The 753-nt window shown below is 33.6% G+C and overlaps 1 protein-coding gene across 1 annotated transcript; it reads right to left on the reverse strand.

Annotated features, from left to right (window-relative positions):
* LOC112022880 (ankyrin repeat-containing protein NPR4) lies at positions 1-477 on the reverse strand. The gene has a single exon (XM_065769410.1). The coding sequence runs from the start codon at positions 475-477 to the stop codon at positions 1-3; it is 477 nt and encodes a 158-aa protein (XP_065625482.1).
* Positions 478-753: the final 276 nt, after the last annotated feature.

Here is a 753-nt window from a genome sequence, read left to right on the forward strand (position 1 = left end):
TTACGCCCCATACTTTGCTTTCCTGCCTAAGAGAAAGCGCAATTGCATCCATGCAAATAGTGCGACTGGAACAATAGCAAGGCAAATGATAGGAATGATCACTGATGATTTTCCTTTTAGAATAATATAAAGGGAAGTGCAAAAGGTCATCATCATGGTTGCTATGGAGATGAAAAGGGTGGAAATGCCTATCAACATCTTTTTGGGTAAAGATTGAAGGAAATCTTCCTCTTTATAACTTGATGATGTGAAGCCAAGAAACGTCAGCAATGAAATTGAGGCAAAAAGTAGAGATAGCGCATCAGATATTATAAAGAGCACAAACACGTTCACATTTAAGAACATTGGCAAGCCTGATTCTTGTCTGTTGCCACCTGGTACGGTAATTGCTGCTGCAAACATAATGGTAACAATTAGAGCAGCTACCACTGTACAAGAATTTGCTATTTCCTTCATCCATTTTTCTCCTTCTTTCATCAACTCTTTATGGCTCTCAATAAACAATTGTCTAGGTGTTTGATCATTTTTGTTTGTACGTTCTAATATGGAAGGATGGACATCTCTCTCCACCTCCTGCGTTTATTATAACAGACCTCATAAAAGACTATATTTTAAGATATAAATACAATCATCATAATTATTATTAACTCCCTATACTATATATCATCATTGTAGTTATAGATAGTTTAATTATAAAACATACTACTTATTATATTATGTACATTAAATTAAACTATTTTAATTTAACAATTT

This window comes from Quercus suber, unplaced genomic scaffold (assembly GCF_002906115.3).
Source record: "Quercus suber isolate HL8 unplaced genomic scaffold, Cork oak 2.0 scaffold_1144, whole genome shotgun sequence".
Classification (NCBI taxonomy): Eukaryota; Viridiplantae; Streptophyta; class Magnoliopsida; order Fagales; family Fagaceae; genus Quercus; species Quercus suber.